Consider the following 18,951-nt stretch of genomic DNA (forward strand, 5'->3'; position numbering starts at 1 on the left):
CACTAACGTTACTCCTGCAGCTTCCAATAGACACATCTGTCTTGACTCTTTTTTTTTCCCCTTCATCTTTCTGTTACTTGGATTTTGACCTCTTTGTTTTTACAACTCATTCCCCTCTCAGTTATTCCAACAATCACTCTTCCTTCTTGCTGAGCTTTTTCTCTCTTCCCCTTCTTCCTCTATAAAGGGAGTGTCCAGTGAGCTCCTATCTTTAGTTGTCTCCTTATTTCTCCCTTTCCTCCATTCATATTGCTTCAACTTTTTAATCCTTGTGCTGAATTTTACCTCTGTCTTAATTAAGCCTCCTTATGTCCTCCAGTGGATGAGGATGTCAGTTGGCTGGGTTTTTTTGGCCATGACAAATGACCCAAATTCTGTTGCATTCCTTTTGTCTGCTGACAATACTATCCTGTGCCTGATGTTCAGACATCTGTGATTGAATCGGCTCCCCTTTGTACCACACTAGGCACTTTTATAAAAATTGTAATTTCTTACTTTGTAAATTTGCCCCATTCTTTAAGGATGGGTTGTCCCCTGAACTAATCTGGTAACATTTTATTTGTTCCTTAGTTATTCCTAAGGATTACCTTCTAGTATACCTACAAGACATTCTCTGATGATAATGGCTAGATAGGAGACAAGTGGGGATAACTTGGGATTATCTAAATTCTAGCCATATTTGTGATGTGCTTCCATCTGGAATGTAGCTCTCTGGCAAAGACTGTACATCATGGTTATAAAACATCTAGCACCCTATGTTGACACCTTGGGTAACTGTCAAAAGTTATTATTCTGTAAGATGCATTTTCTGCATGAAAGAGCTTTCAAGCCAAGATGTGGGGTTTGTACAGGGCTGTAGGAGAACATAATTAGTATTTTTTTTTTTATTGTCTATAACCACTTAGTAGTGATGGTACAAATGGACCTTATTTGTCCTTCATATTCTTCACCTTCATGGAGTAGTTCAGAGAGTGACAAAGAAATGGAACATGACATTATGTCTTGGAGATGTGTGGGGAGAAGGGGGGAAGTAATGGTTTCTTGCTTCCCCCCAACTACTTGTTCCTAGCCTATTAATCTTGTATCTTTAAAGTTTTATAAAGGTGAAAAATAGTCATTCCCATTATACTGCAGTATCTCCCATTCATCTTGATTGCAGTGGAAGCTTTAGACCCTACCCTAAACCCTATTGCAGATCACATTGTGAAATCAAATTACAGGCAACCCCCACTTTAACATGGTTTCACTTAGCACTATTTCGATATAGCGCTCATTTAAAATTAATACCTCACTTAGCGCTGAGCCAGTTTCGCTATAGCACTCAGCGAAGCAGTAGCGGTGGCAAGAAACAGTGAATGGCAGCGAGTGGGCAGGTGGAAATGAACTTGGTGCCGCAGGGCCAGGGCCAGCAGGGGCCCAGGGCAGGGCAGCAGGAGCAGGGGATGTGGGGAGAAGTGTCAGCAGCAAGAAGCAGTGGGGGGGGGGGGGGGGCATGCATGAGTGTGGCACCCCTGCCAGAGTGCTGGAGCTGGCAGGAGCGCAGGCCGTGGGCTGGCACATGGGGCTGGAGCAGTTGGTGGGCAGGGGGTGGGGAAAAGTGGTGGTGGGGAGAAGCAGTGAGTGCAGGGCCCCATGGTGCCAGGGCTGGCACATGGAGCCGGAGCAGCCAGCAGGCAGGCGGAGGGATAGGGGGTGGTGGTGGTGAGAAGCTACAGTAAGAAGCAGCAGTAAGCAATTATTTCTGTTTGCATTATTGCCTATGGGGAAATAGGTTTTGCTTAACGTGGTTCTGCTTAACGCTCGGTTTTCTCGGAACCAATTAAGAGTGTTGAGCGGGGGTTGCCTGTATCTAAATTGAGAAAAACTTTGATTCTAAGTTTGGGTTGGGTTGAGTCATTAATTTTTTGAGTAGTTAATTTTTGAATAATTAATTATTGCTTGTACTAAGTAACAAATATGGCTTATGGTGCTGCAGAAATTAAACTGTTCCTAGAATGCTGTCTCAAGAGACAATGTTGTAAATGCCATCCACAGGATGCACAGAGCAGTCCTCACTTGTTCTCCTCTGTGTGAGTGGGTTTTCAGGATATAGTTGAAGGGGGAGAACAGATGTCACACCCTTATTCTTACATTTTCACATCTACAAGTGAGAACCTGTTACAGGGTGAGGGAGGTGGCTGACCAATACTGGAGAAATGTAAGTATGGAGTGTGTTAGAGAATATTGATGCAAAACCTGGCATACAGCAAAACTGGAATCTATCAATCCTCTAATAACATCATAGGACTTGATATGGAAATAAGACTTGTCTTGTAGTAGGGGGAAATCACCCTGAAAATCCAAAGTTGGATCATCTAACCAGGTACATATAAAGTAAAGCAATGGGTGGAAGAAGAAAAGAACAAAACATCATGGTTGGAGTAAAGATGATCAGGTTAAACAAGCTAGCAGTTCATGCTGCAGTGTACAGTGTGCACTCTGTAGACACTCCCAGTATGTAGCACTACTCCCAAAAAAACTTCAATTGCGTATTCACTTAGCAAAGTGTCTCCTTGTTTTTAAACTTTTAAAAAAAAATTTTAAACTATTGTCCCCTCTTTGTTGGTGTCTGAGCACATCCAAAAACACATCTTTTCAGGTTTCCTAATCTGGAAATTTTTTATTAGGACCAAACTGGCTTTACTAGAATATTGGGTCACTTACTGGAGACTTGGTTTCTCTCGAAAATAAGATGAATAGGTAGCAGCTGTTAGGGATGGATTCCCTAATCTAGAATAATCATTCCAGGTATAGTTGTAGAAGTTTTGTGGCCAACAGCTTCTCTACAGGAAGTGGTACAGCCTTCAGCTAGTATAAGAATCACTTTGATCATACAGAACTAGATAGTTAAAGACAAAATATGAGGATGCAAAGATTTTTTTCTAGGGGGTGGGATTAGGGTCGTTTACATCATTATTGTTGAAATTCATCTAGTGGCTATTTAGTTTCTGATTGCCCATCTTGCTACGAACTATGATGGTGACCTTCTGACAGCATTGATAGAGGCTAAAGAAGTGTTCATCCAGAATGGGGTTGAAACACCCAGGTCTGAATGACTAGGCTTTAATGATTAAAATAATGTTTGAACAATCCACAAAATTTTACTATTAAATCCGGCTACTAAATGTCAAATATTCAGCTCTGAAGTGCTACTTATTTTCATGTGTTTAAAAAATCCATAAAGTACAATTGGAGTCCTGCAGTTCCTAGCAATAGTATTTTAGAGCAAGGGTGAGACTTTCAGTTTTTCAGTGGGAGGAAGTTTTGAATAATAAGGCTTTGGTATTCATTTCCCACTTAATGCTACTAGAACTGTGAATGTAGCATGTTTCTCAATGCCTGAAAGATTAATATATATGCGAGCGAAGGAACTATGTTGCAGCTATGCAGACGGAGTATGTGCTTTTAACTGGCATGATGACTTAATCTATTCTTTTAAAGTGCTGCTGCTCTCTTGCTATGCTGTATAGGAATGTGCATGGCTGTCACTTCTTTGCCCTTGAACAAGCAGTTACTGTATGAGAATTTTTCTTCCCATACTTGAAGATAATATTTATGTGCATGAGATCAGAGACTAAAGGTTTCTAAGCAAATTACTTTTCGTAATTGTTCACTAATTTCTTGCTTTCTCTTTTCTTAATGCTGGCACTTAGTATACGCTCCATACAACATTCAATTAGCATGCCCGTTATGAGGTAATGTATGATACTGTGTTATCCAGTTGCTGGTGTATGTGTGTTTAGTGTTATCTTTACTAGGAATCTTTTGATTTGTTGACTCTTGTTAGGGGGTGAGGATAGGGATGATTTCTTTTTTTCTTTTTTTAAGTAAATGGAAACATCCTGGTTTTTTGGTTTCTTGTTTTTAAAAAAAATCATGCAGCATAGTCTCTGCAGAAAGCTATCTGCTTTTTTTTTTTTTAAACAAGTAGTCTATCGGCTTTGCGTATCTTGGACATGACAAATCACATTTCTTTGCTGTGGTATGAGAATCTGAATATAATTTTTTTCCTTTTAGGAAAGTTATGCCACTAAAACTGCAGCAAATTTAGAATGGTCTTTTGCAAATCTTCTGAAATGGAGGTGTTTTAATTATTTCTGCTTAATCTGTAAGAATGTGGCCTTACTTATGTGGTTTTGTTTTCTTCCGGCTTTAATTTTCTTGCTTCTCTCTTCCTTTACTTCCTGGCTGGCAACAACCTTCCAGTCTCCTCAAGATCAAAAGACATGCACAGGCAATTTCTTTATAGCTTAATATCAGTTTTACAAACCTGAGTTGTATACATGCACACAGTATATAAGACTGTGTGGGAACTTAAATGGATATCAAGCAGAAGTTATTTATTTTTTTTTTTTTTAAACAAAACTATATTAAGACTACATTTTTTTTCATAGCCTAAGTAAAGCTTGAAGAACACAATACAGAACCCCAAACCTTGCTCATTGAAGGCAGGTATTTTTTCAGTCTCTGCAGAAAGGTAAAGTATGCAAGATATTTTGCAGGTCACCACAGCAAATTTGCTGGCAGTTGAATACAAGAACTCTGAGTGACTACTTGACCCTGAAGGCAAAACTCCTTATTTTACATCAGTGGGCCTTCTCTTAACACTCAGCCATACATTGTATTGTGTTTTATCTTGCTCACAGTTTACACTGACTTATTTTTTTCCCTTCCCTATTACATATCGGCATACTTATTACTGTTGATCACTGCTAACTCCTAGTCAGAGGGATGGAGTAGAAGCTCCTTTGTGAGCTTGATATATCACGTTGTCTGGCAATGAGATCCATGTTTTCTTGTAAGTTATGCTTAGTTGAACATGAAATTCACCTTGGGTGGAAACGGACGTTGCCTTTGTGCTGCCTTAAATTTTTTAAAGAGAGCACAGAGGCAAACCAAACAGATGTGGTATGACAAGGGGCATCAACAAGTGCCCCAAATTTTTGAGCATGGTAAAGACAGTATTAATTAGTGTTGCTGTTTAGCAGAAGGTGTCCATTTGCTTTAAGGTAGCCTGGAGTTGCCTACACCCTCCAGCTTCCCCAGATAGGTGCTCTGGGAACTTGAGGGACTGGATCATGTATACCCTGGGAATTTTCACGTAGAATCAGACTCCAGAAGCACCTGCCCAGCTTTCCTCACTTATGGACAGGTGCCCCGAGGGTCTCTGTAAAAGGGACAAAAGCTGGTATTTTCCCACTTGCAGGGAGGTATTCCTGGGAAATCCCAGGGGCAAGTCTCTTAAGTGGGAAAACCCCTGACTTGCCCTGCTCTTGGAGATGTGCCCCACAGATTCTGGGGATGTCTCTGAGTAGGAAAAGCTGGGCAGGTGCTTCTGGGGCTTGAGGTGCCTGATTGTGTGTGGGAATTCTGGGGTGCATGGGACTTGGCTCCTCAAGTTCTGGGAGTACATGTCACCTGTTGTCCAGCAGCATCAAAGGATGGGACAGGGAGCAACGTGTTTTGTTTTTTTTGGTTTTTTTGTGCAGTAAAGGGGATCAGCTGTGCTGATAAGTCTTCACAAAGCTAATCTGCTTCTCTTGGCAACATCTGTTTCTAGCCTGAGTTTTTAATAGCTTCTTAAGCTTTCTAGAAACATCTATAACAAGCTGCATGCAACAGTTATCAAGTTAGTCAAAATGCTAAGTAACTACTACATTGTTCTGCTGAAGTGGCTGACAAATTCTCTAATTCAAAAGTTCATTTGAAGACCTAATGAGAAATGTCCAGTTTAAAACCTACTGTTGTACAGTGTCTGCTTCCCTGCCTTGACAAATGGTCCCGTCACTTAATTCTCTCCCGTGTGTGACACCAGCATAAAATCTGCCATTACAAAGTATGTTTCTGTTCTCCAGTGTAAAAACAAACTGCTCAGCTTGCCATTAATTTTCAGATTTGGGTTTTCTTTTTTTAAGATGAAACTCTTCCACTTAAAATCTAGGTTGAATGCAATGTTTACTCTAAGGTGTGGTGGTCCGTGAGCGTGCCCCTTTGGTCCGTGAGCGCACTGCTTCCGTCTCGCCTCCCTCTTTCGCTAAGCCTGGATCCGGACTACACTAAGCCTAATAGACTAGAATCCTCATGCAATGGATTTTGCAATAATCCTCCAAGCACAAGACTGGGGGCTAGGGAGCAGAGCAGTTCCCTGGAGCCGGTAATGGGGACTCCCCATTCATGATGCAGAAATCTTATGTCATGGTTAGACAAAGTGCTTTGGGTAAAGGTGATATAACTTACCCAAAGCACCTTGTCTAACTATTTCCTTAGACCGGGGTGGGCAAAATGTGGTTCGAGGGCCGGATGTGGTCTGCCATGCCATTCTATTTGGCCCGCAGGGCCCCTAAAAAAATTTAGAAAACTAATATTTATCTGCCCTGGGCTGCCTGTCATGCAGCCCTTGATGGCTTGCTTAAACTCAGTAAGTGGTCCTCCGCCCAAAATAATTGCCCGCCCCTGCCCTAGACCAACACAGCTATAACCAGCACCCCCAAACTACATCAGTTAGGAATGATTCCTTGTGCCTGCTCCTTTTCCTCTGATGCAGACCCAGGTTCTGCACCATCCTGCTCTGCCCTGTGCACTTTCCCCGCTGCAGGTAACCAGAGTAAATCTGACTGCGGTGCATTAGGGTTTGTAAACATTGTCACTGGGAGAGCAACATGCTATCTGAGGAGCAGTGAAATGCCAGGGTGCATTCTTGACTGCCTCGAGCCACTGCTGCCTGCAGCATTTAATCTGAGATCTGGGGAAGCTGAGCTCTGCACGTGTCCCTGCTCCGGGAGTGAGGAGTTGCATGGACTTGGGGCTGGGGAGCGGAGCAGTTCCCTGGAGCCAGTAGAGCCCATGCCAGCTCCAGCCCCCGCCCCCACCTCGCCTCCGGGAGTGAGGAGGCACATGGCTTTGGGGCTGGGGAGCAAAGCAGTTCCCCGGTGCTGGCATAGCCTGCACCAGCCCCCGCCTCACCTTGCTGTGGCCCAGCTCCTCTCCAGGCGGGTGCATGGTGTTTATAAATTACTGCGAGTTGTGGTATTAAATTGTGTGTGGCCACGCACGCGTGCAGCTTGGAGAGAACCTTGGTTGAATGTACGTTAGCATTTTCAGAGAGTAAAGACTTTAGTATATTTAATAAGGTAATATCTGAGAGCAGTGTTCAAAATGCATCAGACGGAAATCAAGAAGTATGTTTCTTTTCTTTTGTGGATGAATTCTTAATGGGGTTTTGTTTGTTTGGCTTCTAGAAACTCTCCAACTTTCAAGTCTTTTGAAGAAAAGGTTGAAAACCTAAAGGTAAGTCCCAAGTAGCTGTGAAATTCTGGTACTTTTGGATACAGTTGTATATGGAAGAAAGCTTTAGGTTTCTTCACAAGATCCGGTGCCCCGATCTCTTCCTTGTATAACTCCAGGGGCACTTTTGCAAGAGTCTCCTAAGCCGTGTCCACACATAGTGTGGGCATTTGGTTCCCTGGGAACAACTGGCGGTGGCACACCTTGTGCTGCTGCTAGTTGTCCCTGGGGAATGCCTGTGCCACGTTTGCTCTGGCACACAGCAAGTTACCCCAGGCATGGTAGGACAGCGTTACCTGGGGTACTGGGGATCTCTCAGGGCGGCAGCAGCAGCAATTCTCCCATGCAGAGACTGGCTGGCAGCTGCAATACAGCTCTAGGAGGCCTGGCTCTGCTTTTGAATTGTGCATGCTGCTCCACTTTTTCCCCGTAGGTTTTCTTGACCCCCTAGATACTCAGGGGTCAAAAAACCCTCCACACACCTCCACTGCAGCACGGAGAGCAACTGAACATGTGGTATGTGATGCCACAGACATGTCTGAGGTGCCACACTGCACAGCCATGCTTGTCTGGATGCAGCTGTAGAGTCAAATACTGAAGATCCAAACACAATACAATGAAGAGAAGTAAGGGTGTAATAATAAGAGTATGAGCTGGATACCACAGGAGATGCCTTCAGTTGCTCCCTGGTCCACTGACATGGTCAATAAAGAGCTGATTTGCATAACAATGAATTTTTAAGCTTTTGGACAGAAACTTCTGAGGTAAAGTACACGCAAGAGTTCTATCTATAGTCTTAAGCCTTACTTTAAGGTGAGGTGACTGAAATTCTGTAATGAGGCATGTAGCCTAAGTTAGTGTTATACCTGTTCCAGTAAGTAACCCTGTATAAAATGGACATGTTGGCTTCTTTTTATATAGTAGCAGTGGGGTAGGTAAAAAGTAAATAAGAAGTTTCTGCCTTTATGCCATGGCTAATCACAGTGTATGTGAGCTCAGGATCTACTCTTTCCATTCCCTCAAAGGCTCACCTTTCTAGATGGGGAGTAGTAGGGTCAGGTACATAAGGCATATAGATGTGGAATGGAATAAATGTGCTGCACTCTCTATGCAAAAGGTGGAGCAGAAATTATGCTTCATTGAAACACAAGAGAACTTCAGGATGCTTCCTTGAGGTTGCTCAGTGCTCTTTCGAGCAATGAGGAAAAAGACTTGACTTGTATCATATTCCAGAATCTCTAAATGAGTATGAATAGGTGCATGACTCTATTTTAAAGTTGTACATTCTATAGTCTATTTAAAAAGTATTTGCTAGAGGTGCACCAATATACCTTGCATATCGGATTGGCACCGATAACAGGAAAATTAACATTTTCAGCCATCGGCTTTTTTTGACTGGTGTCACCAATAAATGCCATGGGCGTGAATGTAGTTGCAGCATGCACATGGCGAAGAATGTGACCCAGCAGCTTGGAGAGCAGTGTCCGGCCACGAAGGGGGGAGGGAAAGGGCATGGGAGGCAGATGGAGGCTCCCATGGTGAGGGAAGGAGTGGGGCAGGGGCAGGTGCTGCCCAGCCAGGGCGGTGAATGTGACCCTGGGAGTGGGAGGAACCTGTGGGCAGCTCGTGAGAAGGGGGGCGGCTCCCCACGATTGTGTGCACCCCTGGGGTGGCATGGGGTATCTGCTTCCCTCAATTTTGTGTGCAGGGTGAGGGCAAGCTGCCTGTTGTGGGCTTGTGGCTAGAGGTTGTGCCAGTCTCTTTGTGGCAGAAGGGGCTGGGCTGTGGCTGTGCTCAGGGCAGGCAGTGGTGGGAGGGGAGCCTATGGGGTGGGCTACAGTCACCCCAAAATTACCTGTAGCCACCCCTCCCAGCACCACTGCCACCCTCCCACCCCAAGAACAGCCCCAGCCCAGCCCCCCCACCGGGAAGTGGCTGGTGCAGCTCCTGGCCCCAAGCCTGCAGCAGGCAGTCCACCCTTGCCCTGCGCACAGTTCTGGGGGGCACATGCCCCCCCAGAGTTGCACGCAACAGTGGGGAGCCACCCCTCCAGACGAGCCACCCATGGCTCAGTCCTGATCCCAGGGTTGCATTCACTGCCCTAGCTGGGCAGTGCCTGCCCCTAACCCACTCCCACACGTGGGGGCCTCAATCTCCCCACTCCACCCCCTCCACACTCCTTCCCTTCCCACCTCTTCCCTCACCACAGACTTACTGGTTGGATGCTGCTCTCCATGCTGCCGGGATGCATTCCTGTAAATCGGCTATCAGATCAGTATTGGCTGATATGGCTGGTTAATAATCGGCCATCAGTATTGACCAAGAAAATCTTTTCTTTATTGGTGCACCCCAAGTATTTGCATACCAAGTGACTCAAATCTGAGCAAGGATTTTTTGTCTCTGGAAGCTGTAAAAGAGACTTGTAACACTTAAAGGAAGTAAGAGTTGCAGTCCTTCCTTCTTGTACCTGTGTGACTTCACTTGAGCAGCATCGAGAGCTGTTAATTCTTGAGCATCCATGGCAGATGTTACACTTAAGACGTGAGTAACCAGTTATTCAGGGCTCCCGTTGGGTACTCTGCACTGGGTACCCAACTTATTACTTGTTGGTGCAGGCTGGGCCCAGGATTAGATCTGATCCCCAGTCCTTATAATTGTATCTCCTGCCATGCGTGTGGTATGGCAGAAGGCATAATTATTGGGATCAGGTATCGGATCCCATTGTACCAATTAAGTGTCAGCGACTGTAGAGACTGTATGATTCTGGAGAAAATAGGAAATTTTATTCAGGCCAGGCAAACTTCCTTGCTGATATTAGCATAATTTACTATAAAAATTATCAACTTGTTAGCATGTGTAGTTCCCTTTTCTCTTTTCTCTCTGTTCTAGTCTAAAGTTGGAGGAGGCAAGCCTGCTGGGGGGGACTTTGGAGAAGTCTTGAACTCAGCTGCCAATGCGAGTGCCACAGAAACCATTGCAGAACAGACACAAGAAGAGACCCAGTGAGACCCTGCCTTTGTCCTGCTACCCACTGCCGGATGCTGCAAGCAAAAACTAAGCACATTTGTAATGTTTTCTGCTGTCCATTTCCACCAGATGTGCTTTTATTTAGCACTCAGCTGTTTTATCCAAGTAGTTGATACAGAGCTTGTCTGCGGGTTCAAAATATTTTTGCAAGAAAAACACATTTCAGCTTTTTTTGTGGGCAGGGGAATTTTTTATGCCTTTTAAACATTTAAAGGATTCATTTTTGATTTAAAGGCAGTCTAATAGTATTGCATTGAAAATATTAGATGCACTATAGATACAGCTTTATAGTTTTAACTTCCTTTTGAATGCTCTGGTGATGGGCCCAAAGCTTTCTACGTATAAGCATCTTTTCTTTTAATTTTCTATTTTGCCTTCAAACACAAGCTCAGTACTTCATTCCTTTGTGATAGGTTATATGCTGTGCTGAAACAAATGTGGGACATTACACTAGGAAAATTACTGCTAGTAAAAGAAAGAGGACTTCTGCTTCAACAACTAAGTTACTCTTGAAGCAGGTTATCACACAAAGACATTTACTGTAGTCAACAGATTTGCTACTTGTATAACAAACAGAGGTGAAACTTAAAGGTGGTAATCCTAATTTATGTTGGGATTTGCTGATTTAATTGTGGATCCTCTTAATAGAATCTCTCTGGTTTAGCCCAAATGCAAGTGTGTTGTTGCCTTGTGCTGCTGGTCTTGTATCTTTGCCACTTCTTATTAGTGTCACACTGGGAATTCTTCCCTTACTCTTAACTCCTGAATCATGCTGCTATAGGAAAATGGCCTTGGCCTTGATGTGCTTTTCAAGTATGAAACACGTGCATACCAGAGCACTAAGTTGTGTGGCCTGGCATCATTGCTGTAGCAGGGCAGAGGGTGAGGCTGAAGTTGGTTCCTTATTCCTAGTTCCTTATTCCTGGTTCTTTTTTCAAAGGTAATCTTTACAGAATTAAAGGTTGTTAACAATTAATTAGAAAAGCTAAAGCGTTAGAACTTCATCTGAAATGTATAATTACTAATAAAAATGTGAAATAATATCATGTATTAAGTACATAGCCCCAAATAAAGAGCTGAGATTAGGCTGGGATTTCTGGGGCAATTTTTTCGGGTACCCTAAACCACACATCACCATCTCTGACTGAGTCTGCCAACTGACAGCCCCCCAGATCTGTGTACAGTGCCCTTAAGAAGGGGCTGACTTTGGGCAGGGATTATGGGGAAAACCCATTTTAGGTCACCACAGACAATGTCTCCATGCTCAGGGGGCTTGCCTGAAGATGTCTGGGCAGGTCCCAGCCCCACTGAAAACTTGGTTTTTGCGTACCAGCCTACCAACCGTTTCCCCCCTCCCACCTATGGCACTGAATAAGGAACTGTGTTTGGGCTGGGATTATGGGTGAAAATCCTTTTTAGTTCACCCCAAGCCACTGGGAGACTCATTTGAGAGAGCCTAGGTAGGACACTGCCTGACCTTAAACTTGGTTTTTGTGTACCAGCCTGCCTACTGACAGGCCTCCAGGCCCGTGTGCTATGTACGTTTCCCTGAACAAGGAGCTGTGTTTTGGCTGGAATTATGGGGTAAAATCCTTTTTGGGTCACCCCAAACCACATGTCTCTGCCACTGGGAGAATCTCCTGAGGAAGCCTGAGCAGGCCCTTTCCCAACCAGAAGCTTAATATTCGTGTGCCAGCCTGCCAGCTGCTATCTCCCCCCAGGCCTGTGTGCTATGTACTTTGCCCCAAATAAGGAACTTTTTTTGGGTTGGAGAAGCAAAATCCTTTTCAGGTCACCTAGAAACATACCTCTCCACCACCAAGGGACTTGGCTGAAGAAGACTGGATAGGCCCCTGCCTGACCCAAAGCTCAGTTTTTGAGTGCCAGGCTGCCACCTGACACCCACCCTGTAAGGCCTGTATGTTGCTGTTCTGCCAGGCACTGAATGGCATTAAGAATGGCTATGCACAAATACAGGGGTTTTACACCAACTTTTCAAATTTACCAGCCTGATGAAGCCCTGACGCAAAAACTCAGTAAAATAACTTGAACTGGGTGTTCTCATGTAAACACTCTGTCCACTTGCAAGCAAATGTTAAATTAAAGCAGGTTTATTATATGGAAAAGAGGAGCAAGGGTATATCCTAAGCAAAACCTTAACTATTAACCTTTATCTGTAGATCAAAATTGATCATTGTCATATGCAGCGGCAAACCAACAAAGGGAGCTACCACCTACTCAGTCACTTGGGAAGGAAGTCTCATTCAGGGCTGCCATCTATGGGTTCTACCACCTGCGTCGGCTTAGTAGTAAGTGCTGGGTAGGGAGGCACACTCCAGGGGCCCTGTTGCTCCCTGCTGTCAGGACTCAGGGGCAGATGAAGTCCATTACCCACACACCCTGGGCAGGGGCATGCAGGCATCAGATCACAGTTCAGCCCTTGCTTCAAGCCACACTGTCACTGCTGCAAGATCCCAACCCTGGCCCTGGAGCAGTTCCCTGCCCAGCCACACACCCTGCCAGCGCTGCCGGGGCTGGTCTTCATAAAAACCTTGGCCCCATGCTGTCATAGCCCCACCACTCCTGGGGTCTCCATAGAAACTGGCAACAGCAATGCAGACATTGAATTGGGAGATGGAGTCCGGTCTCTGGTCAGATCCACCATTTTGCCCACCCATATCAGGTGTTGCTGCCCTTTTCTTGGGGCTCTACCACCTATACCAGTCAAAGTAGCAAGGGCTAGATAGGGAGGTCTGCATAAGAGTTACTGTCACTTTGATGCTGGAGAGCAGTGCTAGGGAGAGCTGCCATGGATGCCACCCCCACAGGTCTCCACTGCTCCACTGGGAGTCTTTGTCATTCCTTCATTTTGCCAAGGGTCTCCACTGCTCTGCTGCGGGTCTCTGCTACTCCTCCATGCCACCAAAGATCTCTGTTGCTCTGCTGGGGGTCTCCACTGTTTCTCCATGCTGCTAGGGTTATCCATCACTCTTCTGTCCTTCCAGGGTTTCCTACTGGTCCTCTCCAGGTTGCCATGGAGGTCCAGATCTTTTAGATCCTGCCCTATATCTATGGTAGGCTCTGGGACTTCTTCCAATTGTTTTAACTATAGTAAATCACCTAGACCTATTACAGAGTACTGTGCTCAGAAGCATCTTTAACCCAAGGAGTTGATTGAAAATGTCTAGGGAGTGACTCCTGTCTGGAATCTCACCTTTTTGCCCACATCTGTGCTTTGCACCAAAACTGGGGCTCCCCACTGCAGACTATTGCACGGGTTACAATGGGGCTGACCTTTTGGTCAGCTTTGTATGATTTGGTGTCAACAACAGACTTCACAATTTTGAAAGGGAGGGCTGGTAGACACAAAATCTCATCTACCTTTTAACCTGCCTCTCATCTTACACTCTCTCACCTGCCTTTTACAATTGTGCACTTTAACATCAAACAGTATGACACAAGGCTACACATCGTGAAAGCAGGCTCTAGTAGCCCTTCAGATGTGCATACTAATGAAGGTATGCAGATAAAGAATATATATAAAGTTTTCGCAATGGAACATAACAGTAGTCAAACATACAGAACATAATCAGAGAGATGCGTAAATGCAACTATGAATTTTTTGAATATATATCACTAAATATAGAACTTACTTGAATGACTCGGGACATCACTGCATTATTTTACTTCTTGGTTCTGGTATAAACATATTAAAATATCTGGTTTTTCTTCTTTGTTTTTTCTTATTCAACATGCAACAGTCTTCTCAGACAGAAACACAGACCAATAAGAGTATTTTTGGATAAGCACCTGTCAGGTCTTTTCACCATGAATGTGTGACGTTAATCGTTTAGTATTTCTGTTTTCTACTTTGTCCCTGTACACTTTTAAGGTAAAATAAAGCACATTTATTTAAATTGCTTTCCAACAGGAAAGCAAACATTATACATTTTCTTTCCTTCCTTTTTTCTTGTGGAAACATATGGTTTGTATATAAACCCACACTGATTTTTCCAAACTTAACTTATTTATTACTATATTTACTCAAATCCAAAACAATTTCCCACCCCCTCATGCAACATTGGGGAAAACATCTCATCTTTAATCTGAGTACCAGCACTGTCACCAGCTAGGTCCAGGATCAGGCAGGAATACAAGTCAGAGATCAGGTGGGGAATAGGGCAGTACCTTGCATGAGGATTGGGTGTGGAATGGGGCAGCAGTGTGGGTGGGCAGTAGCATGTGCTCATGATTGGGCAGGGAATGAGGAAGCAACATGTGTTGGGGACTGGGCAGCAGCAGGGGTGAATAGCAGCACATGATGGGTATCAGGCAACAGCACAGGTAGGGAATCGGGTCTGGGGGGGGCAGGAGAGTGGAAGGACAGAGATGGGTTATGGATCAGAGGACAGGTCACAAGGTGCAGGAATGAGGGGCAAGGGGCAGAGGAGCAAGATGCCTGCCTGCTTCCCTCCCTCCACAGGTGGAGACAGATTTAAGACAGCCCTCCAATAATTAGATTCTATACACAGAAAATCACAACACATTGTAAAATTATAATATGTTCTAATTTTCCATGTATGGAATATACCTATTTAAGGTGGTTACTCTACATTCAAAGCCATTTTGGTTTCAGGTGAATACAGCATTGATTGTAAAAATACATTATCAGTATCAATGCATACTATTCCATCCAATAACGTAACACAGAAGACAGATGAGAACTGAAAATCACAGTATTAGCACCATTACTAGTAGTAGGCGTCTGTCTCACGAGACAATAGAATTATGCAGAGACATCAGCTTTGCTGAACATAATCCTCACTTGAAAATAAAGTGAAGCTGGAGTGACCTTTTCAGGGCACAAAAGCTTGAGCATGTACATAGAGACAATGAGTTGCCCACACAACAGCATCCCCCTCTTAGCTTTGCTGGTTTAATCCAAAGGAAAGGCAGGTACCAGTACATTTGGAACCAGTTTGGCTGCAGAAGCTACTGGAGCAAAGAATATCATCCATTTGAGATCATCCGTTTGTTCATCTTTTGGGGGTTCCCTCCTAGACTGGTTGCCGACCAGGATTAAAGAGCTTAATCTACCCTATCATGGAGTGGACTTCACAACCTTTTGGCAACTTTTCCTTCACTAAGGATAAGACTAGTACCCGCTTCTAAGGTGCTCTTCTGTACAAAGCATTAGTACTGTAGGGCCATGTCCAGATGAGGTATGTGGTGACACAGACCCATCTGTGGCACCACACACTGCACATTCAGGTAAAGCTTCTGGGGCCAGCAGTTGCTGGCCCCAGCCTCCTCTACTCCACCTGGGGTAATCTGCTCAGTGCCAGAGGGCGCGTGGCATGGGTGTCCCCAGGGAAACAAACGTCCCCACTCATGTGGACTTGGCCTATTGGTTGCCAGGTTATTTAACTGCCACCCAGCACTTGGTGTTAAGTGCAAGTAGTTCTATATTCTGTAAGTTAACCGTAGCAGGCAAACCTGACCTGCCCTGCATTAGCACCAGCAGTGTTCTTAATTCCCTGAGTGAGGCTTTGGTCTGTATTTAACTATCTGTATGTGTCCTTGCTGATATCCTTATTGTTTTGAGACATTTATACAGGAACAATGTGGCTTAGTATGCTTTCCTTCCTAGGAGCTATGGAGAACTCCTCTTCAGTTGCTGGCGTATCTCTGCATCCTACCTTTTTGGATTCTAACGTTCCATCAAGGTAACACCGGCTCTCTGGCTCCCCCAGTTTGTGGAAACATACAATATAGTTGCCAGTAGTATACGTTACCCCAACTCCTTTGTACCTGCAACGACAACACCTTTATCTTAGCAAACTCAGATAAATCTGCAAATGTGTCTGATGTTCTCTGTTGAATTAATCAGGACCGGTGACATGTTTCAACTGGCAGCATTCCATCTAGTTAAATACAAAATCCCCAAATAGAGAATACAAGAAAATGATTTTCGGACAAGGGAACAGGGTATTACCATCTCTGAAAAGCCAGCAACTGGCACTTGAGAAGGCACAGTTCACTAATTTGATAAAGAGGTAGATATGCATAGTTTTATTTCAACTTAATGTAATCATGGCTACAACAGAACTCTTAAACTACCAACTTACTTAATTTTATGTATAAAAATTTCTAGTGGAAAAAGCCTAGGATGACATTTTTCAATTCTTCTCTAATCAGACTTCACTGCAAGTGTTTTGAGTAAGATGCATGGTTTTCCATTAATGAACTGATGTTTACTCAATTCCTGTGATCCACTGCACTGTTCACTTTGCCACTGAAATTTTAAAATAGGTGAAGTATTTGCTATTTGCTAGAAAACCTGATAATAGTAATTTTTGCTACGCTTAGCTGTGATCTGTTGTGACATCTCTATTTGGGCAGTTATACTGATCTTTATTATAACAATCTGTGTCTTTAGAAGGAAGTAATATTTATCAAGTAACTGTTGAGAATTCTTGCTTAAATTGGTGCTGTGAGGCAGGGACTTGCATTAAAGGTGCAGTGGCACCAGTAAAATATTTTCACGCATTTATGTGTTTCAAGGCTAGAAGGCATTACTGTAGAAGGCATCACCTTTTCTGAGCTCTTGTATAACACTATAACATTTCCAAAAACGAATGTAGGGTTTTGCATAAAGATAGGCACAACATTGTTGACTATTTGGCACTTCAGAAAACCATAAGGCAGGGGTGGGCAGTTATTTTGGGCGGAGGGCTGCTTACCTCGTTTTGGCAAACTGTTGAGGGCTGCATGGGTAGCACCGCCCCTTGACAGGTTCCCCGTCTCCTGGTCACCATCTTGGGACTGGAAGTCCCACCCCCTAACCCCCAAATTTTGCCACCAGAAGTCCCACCCCTTGCCACTGGAAATACTCCTTTCAGCAAGGGGTTTTGCTATCTCAAAACCAGAAAAATACCAAACTATATTCTAAAAATCGAACATCTACAACATTCGGGGGCACCGCTCGGCCCAGCCCCAGGCGCGGGCGGACGCTTGCGGTGGCCGGAAAAGAATTTCCCCCAAGCCCAGCTCCGCGTTGGGGCTGCGCCGGCACGTGACACCGCTTCACACGTGTGTTGGCACCGACACTCGAGCCGCGAGCGCAGCGCTTCAGCTGTCCCGCCGCTCCGATCGCGGCCCCCGCCGCGCCAAACGACCAGCGACAGGGGCCAGGGCACCAGCCGCAGTCTCGGGGGGCGAGGGGAGTACTTTCTCCTCCCTCGGGGAGGGGCCCCTCCCACAAGATGGCAGCGCACCCACCGCACCAGGGCGGCGCTCTAGCCCGCCCCTCCAGGCACTCTATGACTCTCGGCGCGGGCGACGCGCGGGGTCAGGGGTCGCGCGCGCCCCGCCCCCCCACGCGGAAGCATTATGGCGGCTCCGAGCTGGATCCGCGCCGCCGCGCGCATACGGGGGTGGTCGTTAGTGGGCGCAGCCCGGCGGAGCAGCAGCAGCAGCCCGGAGGACGCGCCGGGCGGCGCTGGCCCCGCACAAACGCCCGAGAAGAAGCCAAGCGGCCTCGCCAGCGCTTTAACCCCCTTGTCGAGCCAGGTGAGGGCAGGGCGGTCACGTGACGGCACAAGAAGCCGTTGATTGGCCTGTCGCAGGGACTGGGCCTGGCGTCGCGCTGCGTCCGCGCCTGGGGGCGGGGTCTCCCCGAGCTGCGTGCAGGGCTGGGAGCGGGGCAGCACCGAGGTGCCCGTGCCAGGCCCGGGCCCTTTTGGCAGGGCGGGGGCCAGGGCTAGGGCTTTCAGCTGCGCTTGCGCGTCAGACGTACCCAAGGTCTCGGGCTCCCTAGAGCGAGACCCCTGCCGCCCTCCTGGAGAGGAGAAGATAGGGGGGTGTACAGACCTCCCCCACCCCACGGAGCAAGACAGGGCTGCTCTGGGATGCAGGCGGGACTCTGCTGCCCAAACATGTGGTGCCTACAGTTGCAGGGTGCATGGGGGGAGCAGAAAGCCTCTGGCAGTTTCACTTCCATGCTGGGGCCCCTGAGTGGGGGTCCCAGGTTTGGGGTGGGGGTTGGTAGCCAGGTGCTGAGGTGGGGATGTTTGGCCCCTGTTTGTGGTTCCCACGAGTGCTCTGGGGCTGCCCAAAGAACTCCATGTTTTGCACGTACTGTAAAGCATTTAGTGCGTTTCACTTGCCCAGTCCCAGGGCTGGCTGCAAGAGTGCAGCCCAGAGGGTGAGGGACAAGGATTCATTTCACACTGGGCATGGAATTGATGGCCCTTTTTTTTTTCTTTTTTTTAAACTACCCTGTTCCCTGTCCCTGCCCCCCACCCGGCTACACACCCAGCAATTGATAGGTGTTACAGGCATAACCTCCCACCCACCTAAAGCAGCTCCTCCCTCCCTCAGCTCCTGGCAGCCCTTCTACTATGTTTCTGCCCTAAAAGAGCCTGGGACACCCCCTCTCTCCCCCCCCAAAGGGTCCATTTCCTTTGATGGGGTCCAGGCTGTTCCTTCCCATGCATCTATGCATGCCCAGTCAACCATATAGATTTGGGTTAAAAAAACCCTACACAACTGTATTAAATTCAGTCAGTCTTTTTTAACTCAATGTTTTTGAGAAGGGGA

The 18,951-nt window shown here is 45.8% G+C and overlaps 1 protein-coding gene and 1 long non-coding RNA gene across 5 annotated transcripts in view; one reads left to right on the plus strand and one right to left on the minus strand.

Moving 5' to 3' along the window:
• TPD52 (tumor protein D52) overlaps positions 1–11,436 on the plus strand; it is a 52,984-nt gene extending 41,548 nt beyond the window's left edge. For 3 of the 4 annotated variants that reach the window (XM_059723951.1, XM_059723953.1, XM_019498537.2), the window contains exons 5-7: positions 3,693–3,734; positions 7,278–7,326; positions 10,213–11,436. In XM_059723951.1, coding sequence (XP_059579934.1) covers positions 3,693–3,734; positions 7,278–7,326; positions 10,213–10,329 — 208 coding nt within the window. In that variant the 3' untranslated portion in view covers positions 10,330–11,436. The remainder of the gene's footprint in view (positions 1–3,692; positions 3,735–7,277; positions 7,327–10,212) is intronic. The other variant, XM_059723952.1, reaches the window with a different exon arrangement.
• LOC132249292 (uncharacterized) overlaps positions 1–17,731 on the minus strand; it is a 63,676-nt gene extending 45,945 nt beyond the window's left edge. Inside the window, exons 1-2 of the long non-coding RNA XR_009460696.1 lie at positions 17,094–17,731; positions 16,050–16,161 (exon numbers count right to left, since the gene is read on the minus strand). This is a non-coding gene — a long non-coding RNA (uncharacterized LOC132249292). The remainder of the gene's footprint in view (positions 1–16,049; positions 16,162–17,093) is intronic.
• Positions 17,732–18,951: the final 1,220 nt, after the last annotated feature.

This window comes from Alligator mississippiensis, chromosome 3 (genome assembly GCF_030867095.1).
Source record: "Alligator mississippiensis isolate rAllMis1 chromosome 3, rAllMis1, whole genome shotgun sequence".
NCBI classification, from domain to species: domain Eukaryota; kingdom Metazoa; phylum Chordata; order Crocodylia; family Alligatoridae; genus Alligator; species Alligator mississippiensis.